We start from the raw sequence: 16,222 nt of genomic DNA, 5'->3' as shown, positions 1-16,222 counted from the left end.
TTTCCACACAAAGCATTGGTGTGCCCAACAGAGCCAGAGCTACCCTCTTCTGTTTCCACTTACCCCATCCACTGAATGTTGTCTGTATCTTGAACTGTGAGCTTGGTGATCTGAGAAGAATGTGTGCAAGAGATTATCTCTTATCCTACAGTGGTGTGTGTTCTGAATATCTTCTTAACCATTGGGGTATGGGGGGGGGGTGCGGCAACAGGAATAAACCAACCTGGGTGGGGAAGGGGGCATCATAGATAGAAGAGAGATAGATTCTGGGATATTTATACACCACCAAGGCACTGGTAGTTTGTTAGGGGTGATGAAGAATTCAGAACTGCTGTCAGTTCATAGGATAAAAATTCATGACTGCCCTTTTTCAGTTCCCCAAACATTGATCCATGGATGGAATCCAGATTGATCTATCTCATGGAATGAGGCACTGCTCAGTGACAGAACGTTTGGACAGGAAAGACTGGAGTTAAAAGCACTCAGGGCAGCCTTCAGTTTGATCCTGTTTTCCGATCCCTAACTACATGACTGGATACGAAAGTGCATCAGGTAAATGTGTGAAAGCAGGTGTTGCCTCTGCCAAGCCCAGAAGTGCTTCAAAACTGTGGTGTACATAATTCGGAACAATAATCTACGTGCACAAAAGGAGTTTATAATAACCAAGTAAAATTAAAAAGTGACAATTTCATCACACAGTTACACTGCTGTTTTCTTTCTTTTTTTTTTTCTGTTTGGATTTGTCCCTTTTTTTTTTCATTTCCACCTTTGTTTTTATTTTATGGAGGGCTGGGGGAGAGTAAAGACTTGGTCCACTGAAGATTAGTCACCCTCAATGATATATATATTAGAAAAAATATCGGCATCAAGCGTCTGGAATAGATTCTGTTCGATGTAGTTAGTCCGTCTTTTCCGTTTTGCCCTCTTTGACGGCCGCCTCAGAAGTTTTCCGCAGGGGGGCTTTCTCCGAGTTGGTATGTCCTTGGCCAGAATCCGCAGCTCCACCATTTTTGTGAGTAGTGTGTTTTTCTAAGTAATTCAGCATTTCACTGAGGACTGTCTGGAAAGTGCTTAGAGCTGCACATATTGCTGGAGTCCCGAAGCCATGAGTGATCAAACTGGAAGTGAGAAGCAGAAGGAAAAAAGAGGTGAATAATCTGTGGTATGATTTGGAACATAACATCTCCTTATGTAATCCAAACCACCCCATTAGACGGATATTTACCATGTTCCTAAAGGTTATTATCAATATGGGAAATATAACACATTTGAGTTGCTTCCCTTGGCTGTAAAAAGTTAGGACCTGGGCTGGAGGGATGGCTTAGCAGTTAAGCCATTTGCCTGTAAAGCCAAAGGATCCAGGTTTGATTCCCCATGACCCATATTAGTCACATGCACAAGGGGGCATGTGCATCTGGAGTGCGTTTTCAGTGACCTGAGGCCCTGGCGCACCCATTCTCTCTGTCAAATAACAGATAAATAAAATAAAATAAAACAAATGTTTAAAAGAAAAAAATTAGGACCTATTGTGAAAATGACTTGTTATTGACAGACTTCATGTGTACCAATTCTTGACAAGTCTAAGTACTTAACATGTGATTTGGTTCCCATTAAGATGTAGGAAGAAAATTCAACTTTCTGTGTGGGAGAATCACCTTGCTTTCAAAAATACCACACATGCTTATAGAGTGATAAGTCACACAAGAAGAAACTATAATTCATGAAAATAAAATGAGACTATTGGAGAATAAGAAAGAGAGAGGTTAATGGGGGAAGAGAAAGTACAAAAGTATGTTACATGCATATAGGAAATTCTCACAATGATATTAATCATTCTGTGCAACTAATACATACTAATAAAAAAGTCATAATTAAGTGAATGAACCTGATAGCTATCAATTCTTCAAGCTTCATTTTAAATATTAATATTTATTTGCAAGAAGAGATAGAAAGAGGGTGGAGAGGATGGAGACACCAGGGCAAATGAACTCCAGATGCATGCACCACTTTGTGCTCCTGGCTGTATGTGGGTACTGGAAAAGCAAACCCAGACCATCAGGCTTTGCAAGCAAGAGCTTTAGCTGATGAGCCATCTCATCTCTCCAGCCCTCTAACTTCCTTTTTTGTTTTGTTTTGGTTCTTTTGAGGTAGGGTCTCACTCTAGCTCAGGCTGACCTGGAATTCACTATGTAGTCTCAGGGTGGCCTCAAACTCAAGGTGATGTTCCTTACCTCCCGAGTGCTGGGATTAAAGGCGTGTGCCACCACGTCCATGTCTGACTAACTTCCTTTTAGTGTTCTATATAATGATACTTATCTGGGTATATGGCCATCCAGCTGGAGACTACATTATCAGCCTTCTCCTCCAGCCTGATTTGGACATGGGACTAACCTATACACAGAAGACTACAGAGGGGAGAGGTAGATCCAATCTCTAGTTGTTTAGAAGGAAATTGTGTATTCTCCATTTCTTCTCAAAGTATCTGTGCATTTTACAGGTAAGGATGGCCACCTTGGGGACAGGAACAGAAGAAGATGGAAAGAATCTGTTTATCCACAGACTCTTGGATGATAGAGAAATAAAATGCTTTCTGTCTTGGAAACAAACTAATCAGAGGTAGTAATTAAATATAGGCAGGATTATTACTCCCTGTAGGCAGTCCTTGCAGCCACAGTTGGTATTTCTTGCTTATAAACACAATGCATTAGGCTGTTCACTTGTAACAACTGTTTGGACTAGAGGGATGATTTTGTGGTTAAGGTGCTTGTCTGCAAAAGCCTCATGACCCGGGTTCAGTTCCCTAGTACCCACATAAAGCCAGATGCACAAAGTGGCACATGTATCTGGAGTGCATTTTCAGTGGCTAGAGGCCCTTAGTGTGCCCATTTATTTTTCTTTTCTTTTGTCTAAATATTTTATTTTTATTAATGTATTTATGAGAGAGAGAGAATGGGCACACCACCAGGGCCTCTAGCCACTACAAATACACTCCAGATGCATGTGTCACCATGTGCATCTAGCTTACATGGGACCTGGAGAATTGAACCTGGGTCCTTTGGCTTTGCAGGCAAGCACCTTAGCCATTAGGCTATCTCTCCAGACCCCCATTTATTTTTCTATCTGCATCTTTCTCTCTGCTTTTCTCTCTCACATTAATAAATAAACAAGCAAGCATAGCTTATGTCTTACAATAAAAAATGCAAACATAATATTCATGCAACATAATATATAATATATATTACACTCAGTAAGTAAATATATATACAGTAGTCAATAAGTGAGGCCATTAGCTATTTATAAATATAAGCTGTTATTGTTAATGATAACATGAATGATTTTTAAATTAGATGCTACCATTTTTTATAATGTGGTATGTGACTCTGGTTGCCACTCTGAAGATATATAATGTTTAACAGAAAAAATAGATATTAAAACAATGTAAATGTGGGATCTGAAGTCTAAAATAGCCTACTGATATACTTCAGTGGCATTAATATCTGTTATATGAGATGAAGTTTAGATTAATCCATGAAAGGTGAGGATGGTGCTATTCCTATACAAGTGTTCAATAAATGTCAGATATTGTTGATTATAACATATTCATGGGCAATGTACATGCCCCTCATTCTATTCCCAGAAATTTATGCAATCTTTCCTCTGGATATTATTCAGTTTGTCCTGCCCCCCAATCAAAATTCACATATATTAAGAAAGAAAAAGACCTTGCTCTGATGGTTTGGAAAATAAGAATAGTCAATGTTTGGTCAGTTATTTGCGCCAAAATTTGTAGTATACTCATAGTTCAAATACACGTATGTATTTTTGCCGTGTTGCCTTATGTTGTAAAATAAGAAAGTTAATTTCAGCCTCCCTTCAACAGTGAGACAAATGGGGGAAATTCACATGATTTGGGGTCCAACAGAGTGTCTGGGTAACAGAAGGAGTTATCTGGAAACATGGGAAAATTACCGTACTGGCACCCATGAGAAGAACTGAGCATCCCTCCAAGGGTCAGGGAACATGTTGGAAGAAAGGGCAGAATGAATATACGAGTCACAGGGCAGGAGGGAGTATTCCTAGGCATTGTCCCACCTCCACCCCCCAAAATTGACTGGTACATTCATGACCCCACAGTGAACACAGATAATCCCACTGAAGAGGTCTCTCAGAGGAAAGGGGGTGGGGCAGAGGGAACATAACTGTGTAAACCAGTGGGAATATGATCCATATGCAAGATGTTCATATGATAAAGTGCTCAATTACTAAAGAAAAGTTGAGAGCTGGAAAGACAGCTCAGGGCTTAATGGCACTTGCTTGCAATGACTAATGGCAAAGGTTTGATTCCCCAGTACCCACATAAATCCAGATGTACAAAAATAGCGCATGTATTTGGAAATTGTTTGCAGCAGCAGAATAGCAGAATGCTCTGGCATGCTCGTTTTCTTTTCTCTTTCTCTATTCCTCAAATAATAAGCCATATATATATATATATATATATATATATATATATATATATGTTGAATGAGAAGGAATTGAAAAGAAACAAAAGGGCTGAGTGGAGCCATGGGTAGACCTGGGTACCGACTGCTATTTTCTTATGTTTTGATCCTGCTTAAAGCTCTTTGTTGCTAGATCAATTGTATTTCCCTCCACACTGGCCTGTTCTATCATCAACAGCTGACTCTCCAATATTCACTGGAGATAGATAAATCAATAGCTGCTATTTGAATTAGGAACATGCTTACTGGCCCCGTTCCTAGCTTGCTATCTATATCACCTCACTTAATCCTATCTGCTACACTTATGTGCACATGATTATTTCCATATTACACATACCTTGAGGATGAAGTTACATAATTCCCTGAGAAATTCTGTGCTGTCATATGCTCATCTCAGGCTGAGGATGTTTTTGCTCGTGTGTGTGTATGTGTGTGTGTGTTTAGGTGGGGTCTCACTGTAGCCCAGGCTGACCTGGAATTCACTATGCAGTCCCAGGGTGGCCTTGAACTCAAGGTGATCCTCCTACCTCTGCCTCCCAAGTGCAGGGGTTGAAAGCGTGCATCACCATGCCTGGCGTTTTTGCCCTTTTTGTTGTGAAATCACATTTACAGACAGAAGTTCTACTTCAGTTTCTCTGACATAACTTTGCTGTGTGGTATTGACCTGGAAAATGATTACTCTTACTTCCCTGTCCAAGCACCAGGCTTAAAAAAAATCGATTGTGGGGCTCGGTGGATGAACTCAAGCTGGAGTCCATGAGTTCATTCCTCAGACCCCACATAATAAAGCCAGGAATCATGACAGGCTTCTACAATACCCAGCACAGTACTCCTGATGGGGGTGGTATGGAAGCCACAGGAGAATTTCCTCAAAGTTTGAGGTGAATCAGTAAAGAACAACAGAGCTAGAAACCCTGCCTCCGATGAGGTGGACAGACGAAGACTAACCCTAAGGCTTTCCTCCGACTCCCACACGTGTGCCATGGCATGCCTTCACTCACACACACATGTATGCACACACACACACACACAAGAAAAGTTTTTTAAAAATCAAGTACAGGGGCCAGAGGGGTGGCTTAGTAGTTAAGGCTCTTGTCTGTGAAGCCTAAAAACCCAGGTTTGATTCCCCAGTACCAACGTAAGCCAGTTGCACAAGGTGGCACATGCATCTGGAGTTCATTTGTAGTGGCTGGAGGTCCTGGCACACTCATTCTCCCCCACACCCATCTGCCTTTCTCTCTCTCTCTCAAACAAGTAAATAAGTAAAAATATTTTAAAGCATCATGTGCGGAGACAGGCAGGCGTGCCATCACATACCTATAATAGTCTCAGTACTTGAGAAGCTGGGGCAGGAGAATTGCAAATATGAGGCAAGCATAGGCTACATAGTTCTTTTTCCCTTCAAAATAAACATCAAATACAAAGTGGATAGGTAAAGATAAATGCTTTAATTATACATGTTCTGAAAGTAAATGCCATCATGAGAAAAGACAACTCTTAAGCTGATATAATTTCTCAGCTGATACCTAATAATATTTAGTATCTTTTTTTTAAAATTTTTATTTATTTATTTATTTGAGAGCGACAGACACAGAGAGAAAGACAGATAGAGGGAGAGAGAGAGAATGGGTGCGCCAGAGCTTCCAGCCTCTGCAAACGAACTCCAGACGCGTGCACCCCCTTGTGCATCTGGCTAACGTGGGACCTGGGGAACCGAGCCTCGAACCGGGGTCCTTAGGCTTCACAGGCAAGCGCTTAACCGCTAAGCCATCTCTCCAGCCCAGTATCTTTTAAATATCTATTGGCTAATGTTCTGATGAGACCCTATAACTGCTGTAAGAGAGATAAAGAGAGTGGGGGGGGGGGAGTGGACAAGTGTTAGTGAGTGTACAGATAAAAGTGAACCACTGAGAATTGTTGGTTAGAATATAAACTTGTCTAGCCTTATGGGAAACAATACGGAGTTTTCTCAAAATTTTACAAATAGAACTATAGAATCATCCAGTGATCTTGTGTTTTGGTTTGTACCCAAAGGATATAAACTGATTGTATATAACATGAATCTCCCATCTTCATTGAAACATTACTCACAATAGCTCAATTGTGGAAACTACCTAAGTTTTCATCAACTGATAAATACATAAAGAAATAATGGAGCAGTGTGTGGTGGTGTATTCTTATAATCACAGCATGTGGGAGTCTGAGGCATGAGAATTGCAAGTTTAGAAGCAGTCTGGGGTCTGTAGTGAGACTCTGTATCAAACAAACAATCCAGAACAGAGAAAGAGAAAATAAAATGGAAATTGTAGGGTTGTGTTTGTGTCTGTGTACAATGAATTAAGGAAATCCTGCCATTTATTATGTGAATGAATCTGGAAGACATGTTAAAGAAATAAATTAGGTCAGGCATTAAAATATACCACTGCATCTGCCTACATTCACTTGGCATAAACACTTTGGATTCACTCATATCGTTGTATTTATCAATAAATTACTTCTTATTGCTGGTAAATATTTGATTGAATACATTTACCATAAATTTCTCATTGCATTCAACTCAACACACTTGTTCATAGGACTACAATTTTATTTTTAAAAATTAGATATAAAACCCTAAGTCCATTGTATAAGATGTCTAATTGCTAGTGTGCAGTGTCAGAAATGTCAGCATTTGATAGATATAGAAGTGAGAGTTGGGCTTACAGCTCCATGGCAGAGAGCTTGTTATCATGCACAAGGCCCTGGGTTCAGTCCCCTCTACCAAACACACAAACAACAAATAAGATATAGATAGGAAAGCTACAGTGTTGCCTGGGCTCAGTAGGGTATGCACTATAGTAACTGTATTTATTTTTGAAATAGTTACAAAGCAAAGCAGCAATGTAATTTAGTGTAGTATTTTGACAATGCTTGTGACAAATTCTCCCAAAATACCATATGACGAACTGGGTAGCAAAGCAGGCAGGATGGCAGCAGAGTGGGGCAGTCAGTCATATTTGGTTGGAAAATGGCACCCAAAGCATGGATGTGAGGGCATTTGCCAACCTTGAAGGACTCTCATCAATCCCACTCTGCTTGGCATGTTAATTAGCATGAGATAGAAGGCATCCTAGACTTTCAGTTTACTAGTTAGTACGGAAAAACATGGAGGGGGGCTGGGGAAATGGCTTAACGTTTAAGGCATTTGCTTGTGAAGCCTAAGGACCCGGGTTCGATTCCCCAGGACCAAGTAAGCCAGATGCACAAGGGGGCGCATGCCTATGGAGTTTGTTTGCAACGTGTGCGCATTCTCTCTTCTCTCTATCTGTCTCTTTCTCTTTTTTTTTCTCATAGATAAATAAATAAAATATTTTTTAAAAGATGGGGGGGGATTTTCTTGCATTGAATAATAGAAGGAGCCTTCTGAAATTCCTTAATGTGATAGACAACTTAATTTGTGGGCAAAAATCAATTATATGAAATTTAGGAAAGGTTAAGGAAAATGCTCACTTGGATAAACAAATAAATCATGCAAAATGCCAAGAGTAACGCATAAAGGGAAAGGCTTAAAATTCCGGAAGTTTAAAATCAAAACCAAACATCAAAATTTGAGGTTTTGGATCATAGCTTGACAGGCTCCCACTGGGGATGGTTCACGGTCAGCACATTCACCTGGCATGTACAAGACCCTGGGTTCTAATCCAGTGCCACACACAGAACAAAAATTCTTATCTTGTAGGCTGATAGTAGATACGTCTACCTTAAACTGTATTCTCTCTATCCTCCCTCTCTCTCTCTCTCTCTCTCTCTCTCTCTCTCTCTCTCTCATTTCCAGGTCATTGGCTTAATTTTCCTATGATCACCTCAACCCTGAGGAGCCAAAAAGCTTTGACTACTGGCTATGAGCAACCCAGTTCCCTGCTGAGAAAAAAATGCAGACTGTTGTAGTTTATGTCACCCGATACTAGGGGAAATGTAACTCACATTTAATAGACATCTTCTTAATTTCAGTCATGGTTTTAAAAACTCCTATCTTACTAGACCTTTGCAATTAACATTCTCAAAAATACAGATCCTCTCCTTTCTGTACTCAGTACAGGGCAGTGGTGACTGTTGGATTCAGTGGTGAAGACCTAATTTTCTTTCTTTTTTTTTTTTTTAAGAAAAAAATATTTAACTTGATTTTTCAACTTTTTGTTGACAGGCTTCATACATATATTAGCCTGGAAATCTCCATAACCTCAGTGCTTCAGTCAGTTTTTAAGTGCACAACTACCAAAGAAACCGGAACTAATTTACTTTCCTTAATATAAGTGAGCATGGTTCATACTCCTCTAGCTTTGTTGTAGGGTAGAGAAATGTTTCAAAGATGGCTCTGATTTATTTATTTATATGTTTGTTTGTATTTTTTTTTCATGGCAAGGTCTCTCCCTAACCCAGACTGACCTGGAATTCACTATGTAATCTCAAACTGGCCTTGAACTAACTCACAGTGATCCTCCTACCTCTGCCTTCCAAGTGCTGGGATTAAAGGCATGTGTGCTGTGCCCGGCTTCAAAACTGTTTATTATTCTGACTGTTTTTCAGAAATGCTTTATCCATGCTCTAATTGATTTGTCTCAGCTCCCATGGGAATCTTCCCTGAGGACCATTCTATCATGACAAGAGTTGGGTTTGGTGTCCTGCATCTCTTACCTACCAAGTGAACACTTTTGTCTAAAAACGGAGACATGATAAGGATCATCTGCTGAAGTCTTGGCCACTCAGTTGTGTCTGGTAGCCATGGATGGATTTATCTAGCTTTCTTTTTAAAATATTTTATTTTTATTCATTTATCTATTTGACAGAGAAAGAGAGAGGCAGAGAAAGAGAATGGGTGCATCAGGACCTCCAGCCACTGCAAACAAACTCCAGACGCGTGCACTCCTTGCGGGCCTCTAGCTTTCTTTTATAGCCCTAAAATGCTGGGGGGAAAATTAATGATGATGCTATGTTATACACCAGAAGTCTGAAAATCAAGAGAGAAAAGCCATAGTTATTTATCTACTTAGACTAAAAGCTAAGCTAACTTTATTTTAGAAAATTTAATTTGTTTGACCACGGAACTATTGTGAATCCAGGGCATTTCTGGATGCTGTGCAAGTACCATGAGCTATACCTTAGTCCCAGATTTCTACTTGGAGAATCTTTAATAAGTAAAGTTATTGCATCCTGAAGTTCTTCTGGCGCACGAGAAAGTTGAAAGAGAGTTGTGTTATTATTCCAATTGTCTTGTTACATTATACTTCATCATCCCAATAGCTACCTGTTACCATGAATCTTTGTATTTCTATAGCTATATGTAGATGCCTTTTGCACCAACTCAGGTGAACGCTTTTGCTTCTAGTAAGAATACAAGCAAAAAGGTTTCAAGGTAAGAATAGTCTCCCTTTCCTTCCTTCTGGGATTACTCAGTCACAGAAGGCTGAAGTCAAATGGAGTAAAAGGTGTATCCATGGGTACGTCCTATTGTAGTACAAGATGGCTGCCAGTCATGAAATGGAAAGCTGATGGAAAGAGTCTGGAGAGTCCACCCTAAAGACACCTTCAAAGAGTTGTGAGTGGTCATCTCTGCCAAGGTTTACTTTTGTTTAGAGCTGTGGGGATAAGGCATTTCATCTCCTGGGAGCTATACAACTCTTAAATACAAGCCACCAAGACAGATCCTTCTCCTAAAAGAAATGGGGCTTAACCTCTCAGAACTTGGTTGCATCTGCTACTCATAACCTAACTGAAGAAACAGAAGGAAAGGACAGCCAGCCGATGGTGCTTACCTTCTTGTGCACATTATCTTACCTCCTGGCCCAAGTGCTTTAGAAGTGGAATTTAATTAAGGTACATATTTAAGGTATCTGGATCCCTGGTGGCTACTGTTGGGGAGCCACTGAAATCTACTCATTAATGAAGCCTTGACAGTACTCATAAGGGCTCTGTGGTTTCTTAAGCTGGTTATTCTCAAACCCAGACACACGTAAGAAATTACCCAGCAAGCTTATTTAAATTTCTGAGTCTTACCCTAGAGATCCTGGTTTCATTGGTTTGGGATGTAGTCCAAAAGATCAGTCTTTTACCAACTATTTCCATTCATCTAAAATGCAGCCATGGAATTGGACATCCTCCCTTAGAGCCAAGAAATAATGTCTGGTGCATCTGCCTGAATATCTTCAGCATTTTCTCAAGCCCACCTGCAGAACTCTTAGTCTCACAGGATGTTCATAGGTGTACTTGAGATATAGAAAGTTTCGGTGAACAAGGTTTAAAAACAGGGGGCCAGGGCTGGAGAGATGGCTTAGCGGTTAAGCGCTTGCCTGTGAAGCCTAAGGACCCCGGTTCGAGGCTCGGTTCCCCAGGTCCCACGTTAGCCAGATGCACAAGGGGGCGCACGCATCTGGAGTTCGTTTGCAGAGGCTGGAAGCCCTGGCGCGCCCATTCTCTCTCTCTCCCTCTATCTGTCTTTCTCTCTGTGTCTGTCGCTCTCAAATAAATAAATAAATAAATTAATTTAAAAAAAAAAAAAAAACAGGGGGCCAATCATCTCTTCACACTCAAAATGTGTTCAGGGGACCAATGTCATGCTAGGTTGAGTTACAGGCTTTCCACACAGGTACCATGGTCAAGTTTCCTTTGACTAAACACGTGACCATAAAACAGTTTCAAGGGGCATCTCATGAGAGTAGCACTCAATGTGTAAGTGTAGGGAAGTGTGGTTGTATCTGCATTTGCTATCTGCCAGCTTGTGAAATGTATGCCCATCCACCATGCTAAGACTCCACTGCTATTCATCTTAGCCATGTCAAGATCATAAAGGGGTGGAGAGATGGCTTAATGGTTCAGCACTTGCCTATGAAGCCTAAGGACCCAGATTCAATTCTTCAGGTCCCACGTAAGCCAGATGCACAAAGTGGCATATGCATCTGAAGATCGTTTGCAATAGCTAGAGGCCCTGGCATGCCCATTCTCTTTCTCTCTCTTCCTCTCTCTGTGTCTCAAATAAAAATATATAGACATTAAAAAAAAAAAAAGATCTTAAAGGGAAGTGATTCTTGTGATCTCATATTACTCTAAACCAGCTCATTAGCAAAGTTGACTCAAGATGAACAAACTAAATGCCTACAAGAAGAAAGGCCAGAGTCAGTAACATTCTACTCAAATTTTGAAAGTGATAACTTTTTCTGACATCTTCAGTGAAGGCTTTCATACGTAGCAATGGAGAGTCTAGGTTAAAACATAGGCATGTCCTTACATTGTTTTCTCTAACAGACAATGTCCTCTTTTCTATTTGGAATACAAGCATGGTAATGCTAAACTTATGACACGTGATTTATTTTAGTTTTGGATGTGTATGTGGTATGTATGCATACACATGCACATATGTGCGAATTTATGCCTGGTAGTCCAGAGATCAGCATTTGGTGTTTTCCTCTATCACTCTCCCTCTTACATTTTGGGACAGGTTCTGTCACTGAACCAAGAACTCACCAATTCCAAAGACCATTTCCTGTCTGGCTAGAAAGCTCCAGGGATGACCCCATTTCTACCTCCTAAATGCCGGGATTATGGGCATGTGCCACCATGCCCAGCATTTGACTTGATTGCTGGTGGTTGAACACAGGTCCTCATGCTTACAGGGTAAGGACTTTCTGACTGAGCCATCTTCCTGCCTGACATTGAGTGAATGTTATCCAGCTTTTAAAAATGAACAGGTTGATGACAATAGAAGACAAAGGGGCTGATAAGATCACAGTGTCACTAACAATTCCAATGGAACAGTAACTCGAAAATGTGGAAGACGATCATTGGCTAGGAGATGGACTTAAAGATCAATGAGCTTAACTGGATCAGCTTATAAAAGCACACACAGAGGCCATACAGGTGTAGTGTGTATTCTGAATCCACGCATCTCGGGCTGTCTTGTCTTCAGCAAGAATCCCATTACGTAAACGTGGCTAGAGTGGCCTTATCCCTGATGAAGTCTTCTAGTAATATTCTGCCACTGACGCCCATGTTCCTCTGTGGTTATAAGTGACCACTTGCCTCTGCCATGTTACTTCTAAGCCCGTGCCCCAGCTGCTGTGACCTCTGTATCCTTGAATAGCCCCCGAATGAAGTCATATGTCCTGTGCTCTAAGTGGCATTGAATATTTTTAATTTTAACTATTTAATACAGGCTTCTGGCATCATTTAGTGGGATACCATGAAATTTAAAGGCAATAAATATGGGAAACAGATTTGATTCCTTAATTTCCCACTTAGTGTTAAAGAAATATAATGTAGTTTAGTTAATGTTAAAGAATTTAACATTTAACTCGAGTGTTATAAAATTTAATGTGGTTTAATTAAAGAAGAACACCACAATTGCTTACATGCTAAGTAAGCAGAAATGGTTACTTGTTTTATTTTTAGTTTGGGGTGCTTTTTTTTTCAAGTGAAGGTTTTACATCAAGGGAGGCTTTTTTTTTTTTTTTTTTGAGGTAGGGTCTCACTCTTGCCCAGGCTAGAGCTCACTATGTCATTTCAGGCTGGCCTTTCCTCATAGCTCTAACTCCTGAGTGCTGAGAACAAAGGCATGCTCCCCCATGCTCAGCAAGGCTATTTTTATTCTAATACATGTGCAGACTTTTATTTTCCTGTTTCACTCATAAGTAGGACCTGAAGGCTTGCAGGTATGTTTTGCTTTGCATTTGTGCTGGCTTCAGTTTGGAAGTTTAAGTTAAAGTTTTAGAGGGAAATTTCAAACTTATTCAGAAGTTTATTTGGGAAATAAACAGGATTATTATTTGCAATATTCTATTATTTATTTATTAGAGAGAGAGAAGGGGGGATTGGTGTGTCAAAGCCTCTAGCCACTGGAAACAAACTACAGATGTATGCACCACCTTGTACATCAGAGTTATATGGGTAAGGGGGAATCAAACCTGGGTCCTTGGGCCTTGCAGGCAAGTGCCTTAACCACTAAGCCATCTCTCTAGCCCTATTTTTAAAATGGCTTTAGAAGTATTCTTGGGGGTGGGAAGATGGCTGAACAATAAGAATGCTTCCTGAATGAACATGACAGCCTGAATTCACTCTTTAGCACACACGTAAAAAGGTGGGCAGGCATGCCTGTAGCCTCTTTCTGCAGGTAAGGGACAGAGACAGGAGTATCACTTGGGCTTCCTGGTCAGCAAGTTAAATGGAAAAAGGACAAGCTTTAAGTTCAGTAAGAGACCTGATCTCAAAGAAATGAAGTAGAAGAGAAATTCAGGGGGATACCCAGGACCCTCTTCTTACCTCTGCTTGAATGTTCACAAAGACATTTCATCAGGCAGATTGATATTTTTGTTTCTTGAATGCTATGGCCAATTATATAATTTATTTCATAATGTTTTTTCTTCAGGGCAAAGCTTGATTTAAAATTTCTAATATTGAAGGCTGATTTCACAAGAAAAATAAAATAAACTGCCACTAGCTGCCTTCCGAGCCACCATCTTTTCCCCAAAAAGTAAAGGCAAAACCAAACCAAACAAACAAAAAAACGTGCACACTTCAGGCTCCTAGGAAGTGAGTCAATATGCTCATGTGTAAGGGTATAAGTGGCGGGGGGGGGGGGGTCCTGCGTACATGGCCAAGAACAGAGAAGTCAGAACATACTCATGAGCTGACTAGAATGCCTGCCTTGCCTTATGTCAAAGGCTAAAGCAATGGAGAGAGTGACAAGGTGAGAGGAAACTCAGAGACTTGAAAGATGGCCTTTAGAAAATGGGAGGAAAACAGGATTGAACTGACTGTCGGAGGTCTTGGAGGAGTGGGAGTGATGGTGTCCTATCCAGGGACGGAGACACTTCTAAATGACTTTCTAGAGACAGGAGAGCAGGCTGTCACCCCAAAGGTTCAAGCTTGGAGAGGGTGACAACTTGACAGGGAACTTGAAGTAAGATCTAAATGTTGAGGGAGAAGAGCCAATGTCACAGGGGACCTTTCAATGTAGAGACCCACTGAAGATAAAATAATCCCTAATAAACACTGCCTATGTGTTTCTTAGTTCCAAAAAATTATGGGAGGAGTGGAAATTTCTGTGTCTAAGATGGTGAAATGTCAGTACATATATTTTTTATTTTTAAATATTTTTATTTATTTATTTACAAGGAGGGGGGAATGAATGAATGAGAAAGGGCACACCCCAGGGCTATTAGCCATTGTAAATGAATTCCAAATGCATGTGCCATTTGGTGCATCTGGCTTTATGTGGGTACTGGGAAATTGAACCTGGGTGTCCATGTTGTTAGGCTTTGCAGGTAAGTACCTTAACCACAAAACCATTTTTCCAGCTTGTCAGTACACTTTTTGACTCAACTCAGAGAATTTGGGCTTGGAGAGATGGCTTAGCAGCTAAGGCGTTTGCCTGTGAAGTCTAAGGACCCAGGTTCGAGCTTCTGTAGTTCATTTGCAGTGGCTGGAGGCCCTGGAGCACCCATATCTCCTTCTCCCCTTCTCCTTCTCTCTTAAAAAAATAAATTAATTGAAACATTTTTAAATCAGAGAATTTGTCACACAATGATCACTTCATGTCCCCAGCACATGGTCCTGGAAATAAACCAGTAGAGAACATATGCAAGACCCAATTGAGATGTAACTTTAACAATGTTTAGCGACAGATATTTACCGAACACATGCTATTTGTTAGACATGTAGAAAGATGGAAGTATTTCCTGTTTATCCCGGGTGATTATCGATATTATGCAGTTTTATTTTGTAGAATCTCACATGTTACTCCTTTCTAGGTATTGATATCTTCCACTTATGAATGCCTGGGTGGGATGATAGGTCAGTCATCTTCTCATGATGTATGATTAGCACAGTAGCATAAAAGGGGCATTGAAGTTTCAGTATTCCAAGGTGCTAATAAAGAAATCTTTCTCACTTGAGCTCTGCACTGAGCATTGAAGTTGGTCTAACTTGTCCTTGCTTACATTGCTAAATATGCTCTTGCTTGACCTCACATGCGAGGAGCTTGGAGGACATTCAAGAAGGGAATTGCTATCACCCCAGAAAACTGAACGTGCAGTTTTCTGTCTGTCTGCTCTGTCCTTGAAGTTCTGAGCCACAGTGGCCCCCTTGCCCTCGTCAACCTGGAAACTGTGAGTCCATTCCGAAATTCTGCAGATTTCGGTCAAACCCCTTCCCCCTAAAGGTAGATCTGCACTGTGTTCCCTACAATTGTCCCTGCTGATGGCACTCAGTAAATTAGACAAGATGAGCCAACGTGTGTCCTGTCAGTCTGATGGAAACAAGGAGCTTTCCAGGCTGTGAGTCCTGAAAATGGTCACTGCCACCCTCACAGCTTCCCAGAGCACACGGGCATGTCATCTGACTAAATACGGGAGGAAGTTGTTTCTGCTTTATAAGAACAGATCATCCCCTCTCTTACTAGACACATTCAGTCTACTGAAAGTCAGGCACAACTCTCGAGATACCAGATCAATAGTCCCATAAGGTACAATGTCAAGTGTTCCACATTGAGAAAGAGATTTTGATTAATTAAAACACTAACACAAACTGATGTTACTAATTAGAGGATCCTCTATGCCTATGCAACGTCATTCCCTCTTCACTCCTTTCCCAGCCCGCACTCTGAGAAAAACATAGTAGAAAATTAAACTCTGCCAGTTGCCTGCTTTCAAAAACAGTTTGGGGACTAGAGAGATGGCTCAGAGGTAAGGCGCTTG

General features: G+C 40.7%; 1 protein-coding gene across 3 annotated transcripts in view; it reads right to left on the bottom strand.

Moving 5' to 3' along the window:
- Window positions 1–747: 747 nt before the first annotated feature.
- Window positions 748–16,222, bottom strand: part of Tfap2d (transcription factor AP-2 delta) — a 65,826-nt gene continuing 50,351 nt past the window's right edge. For all 3 annotated transcript variants that reach the window (XM_004649442.3, XM_045157300.1, XM_045157299.1), the window contains one exon: window positions 748–1,118. In XM_004649442.3, the coding sequence (XP_004649499.1) occupies window positions 899–1,118 (220 nt within the window). In that variant the 3' untranslated portion in view covers window positions 748–898. The remainder of the gene's footprint in view (window positions 1,119–16,222) is intronic.

Source organism: Jaculus jaculus, chromosome 8, assembly GCF_020740685.1.
Source record: "Jaculus jaculus isolate mJacJac1 chromosome 8, mJacJac1.mat.Y.cur, whole genome shotgun sequence".
In the NCBI taxonomy this organism is placed as follows: Eukaryota; Metazoa; Chordata; class Mammalia; order Rodentia; family Dipodidae; genus Jaculus; species Jaculus jaculus.
This window is presented reverse-complemented; position numbering and strand designations above follow the sequence as displayed.